Raw genomic sequence first — 2702 nt, forward strand, 5'->3', positions numbered from 1 at the left:
TTCTCTTCTTGGTAACAATGAAAGGTCACCATTGTGACCTGCCAAATACAGCAGCCCCTTCATACTCATGATCAGTGAGAATCCTAGGTCTTACAGCACTAATCACATACTGACAGCACATCCAGGCTATATGTGGGTATTATTACATTGGACCGCTGTAAATTAAATTACTACCAGACAGAAATAGAAAAAAATGACTCAGACCAAGTATAGTAAGTTCAATAACATAAAATTTATTTTTATTATATGTGGTTTGGTTGTTACCTCCCATCACTCACGAAGAGGATACAGCAACACGCAGGACAGGAAAAAACCCCAGTGGGGGAAACCTGCAGGGAAACCATGGCTGCTGTACTGCCCTTCCTCTGGGCATACTAAGGGAGGTAACACTATAACATGTGTGTAAAGTGAAGGTGTGTGACTATCTACGGTGACTGCGTGAGACTATCTACGGTGACTGTGTGTGACTGACTATTTACGGTGACTGCATGTGACTATCTACGGTGTGTAATGATGATTATTGAATGTGTTTATGGCTATACAGTATGTGTACATGTATGAGTATGAGCCATAAATGTATAAACAGTGTCTGTGTGCATGTGTGTGACTATAAAAAAGTACCCATCTTCATCCGTCGAGGTTGTGGTCGGGATCCTCCTCTGCTTGGCAGAATTTCCTCATCGATGGATACCGGCGGAGGGTCTTACAGACGCAGCAGTCTGGATGTTGGAACCGTTTGTGGCTGATGATGAAGTCTTCCTCGTCCATCCTGAATATGGGAATAGCCAAGCTGTGATCCATCTGCCTCTCTCTTGTCCATGCCCAATGGGAAGGGGCTTCTGCCATGACCTAGAATTAAACAGTGTATGAATGTCATTAGCACCAGAGACCCTTCATCAAAGACCGGAGTATTTTATATGATTTCTACTAACCAGATCACAGGTGGTTCGGTGAAGCCAAGCTCTAAATCCCATCCGGCGGAGCAGCTGGTCTCGTTGCTGGAAGAGTAGTTCTGTGTTCTCCATCCAGGTGTCTCCTAAGGCCCAGGGGTACATCTGCCACCGAAAGGGGAGTTCCTCTTCCATCTGATTGGCTAAGAACCTTGCAGAAAAAATTAAATGAGATGATAGAACGGGTCAGAACCATGTAGAGCGGATTACCTATATAAGAAGGAGAGACCTGGAGAAAAGGGGAAGACTAATGAACACTAGTGTTGGTAATGTTACTGGATCCTGGAATCTTCTCCGTATTTCACGTGGACTCTCCTGTTACTTGTTTTAGTATTCATTTTTATATTTACAGATCTGGTATAAAAGCAACTTACAGAGCTGGGAAGAAGTTCTTTCTATATTCCTCGGTATGCAGTCCGGCTCTCCTGAAATACACGAGGACCATCGCCAGGAGGTACTGGTGGGAGGAGAAGGAGAGTTAGAGGCTGCAACTACCAACAAGTAAAGGATCTAATAACTACTCTGGATGGGTAAATCTCATTGTTATATCTAATAAGGACTATTATGTCACCAGGTTATACAGTGAAGTGTATAAGTCCCTAAATGTATGTATGGTGAATATTCTGTAATATTACCTTGTCAGATATCTTCATGCAGCCATCACAGGCGAGAAACATCCAGAAATATGCTTCCTCTAGAAATATATATATATATATATATATATATATATATATATATATATATATATATATATATATTTCATCAATAAATGTATCAATTTGTTTAGTGGCTACAGTAAAGTTACATAATTCTCCTAGCACATAACACTGAAATAAGCAGCAGCGGTGGAAGTATTGCATTGCAGTGAATGAATTCTGGAATGAAATCTGCAGTATCTGAGCAACAGAGCAGGCGTTGGATTTGAAAATCTGTAGTTCGACTTTCCTCCACTGCTAATTTCTTCTGCACTGAGTGAATGGGGTTTGTTAAAGCCTTATTCACTTGCATAGTACTGTATATTGCTGTGAAACAGCAGCTTGCATCCCCAGCCGAAAGTCTGCAGCAAATCTACTGTGGGTTAACTCAACCTAAAAAAACACAAAAATGGTTGCGATGTATCAAATATCAATGACATAATGCAGTCTAACAGCTTCATCTTGGATAATGTTTGCCTGGTTGAATGCTACAAGCCTTGGAAAGGCCCAATATGTCTTACCGAGGACACGGAAGAAGGCTGCCATCTCCTCCTGCGCTTGGGCCTGGTCATCCCTCATCCTCTTCTGAGGGGCTTCTTCACACGGGCTCGGATCCCTCTTTCTCTTCTGTCCTCTGTCGCCTCTTCTAAACAGCGCTCGTAGAATACCAACTACAGCGTCCATGATCCTTAACGGGAAATAAAAAGGGATTATTATTAGGACAAACACTTCCTAGTTTCTATGTCCAGTGTAACTACATTAAACTTATAGATCCCAGTGTGATCCCTATAGACCTGTCATTACATTAAATGTATATGTCTCTATAGACCTGTCATTACATTATGTGCATATGTCCCTATAGACCTGTCATTACATTATGTGTATATGTCCCTATAGACCTGCCATTACATTATGTGTAGGTGTTCCATCCCTCCCTGTATATTAACTGATCCCTAGAAGGAACTTCATAGCTTACCTGGAGGTCATATCATCTCTTCTACACAGAAAAGAAGAAATAAAGAAAATGTCAATAAAGATTTATGTAAATACAGTAAAA

At 41.2% G+C, this 2702-nt stretch overlaps 1 protein-coding gene across 1 annotated transcript; it reads right to left on the reverse strand.

The window, feature by feature from the left end:
* Positions 1 to 212: 212 nt before the first annotated feature.
* On the reverse strand, positions 213 to 2375 carry LOC136573646 (speedy protein 1-B-like). The gene is made up of 4 exons (XM_066574909.1): positions 2167 to 2375; positions 1325 to 1407; positions 933 to 1101; positions 213 to 849 (listed from the first exon to the last, which is right to left on the reverse strand). The coding sequence occupies exons 1-4, from the start codon at positions 2215 to 2217 to the stop codon at positions 628 to 630; spliced, it is 525 nt and encodes a 174-aa protein (XP_066431006.1). The 5' UTR covers positions 2218 to 2375; the 3' UTR covers positions 213 to 627.
* Between the last annotated feature and the right edge of the window lie 327 nt (positions 2376 to 2702).

This window comes from Eleutherodactylus coqui, chromosome 7, assembly GCF_035609145.1.
Source record: "Eleutherodactylus coqui strain aEleCoq1 chromosome 7, aEleCoq1.hap1, whole genome shotgun sequence".
In the NCBI taxonomy this organism is placed as follows: domain Eukaryota; kingdom Metazoa; phylum Chordata; class Amphibia; order Anura; family Eleutherodactylidae; genus Eleutherodactylus; species Eleutherodactylus coqui.

Coding starts and splice junctions, on each gene's coding strand:
- LOC136573646 (XM_066574909.1), bottom strand. CDS start 2,217: ATGACCAGGCCCAAGCGCAGGAGGAGATGGCAGCCTTCTTCCGTGTCC. Junction 1,408..2,166: donor AGCCTTCTTCCGTGTCCTCG/GTAAGACATATT, acceptor TCCTCCCACCAG/TACCTCCTGGCGATGGTCCT. Junction 1,102..1,324: donor AAGAACTTCTTCCCAGCTCT/GTAAGTTGCTTT, acceptor TTTTTCTGCAAG/GTTCTTAGCCAATCAGATGG.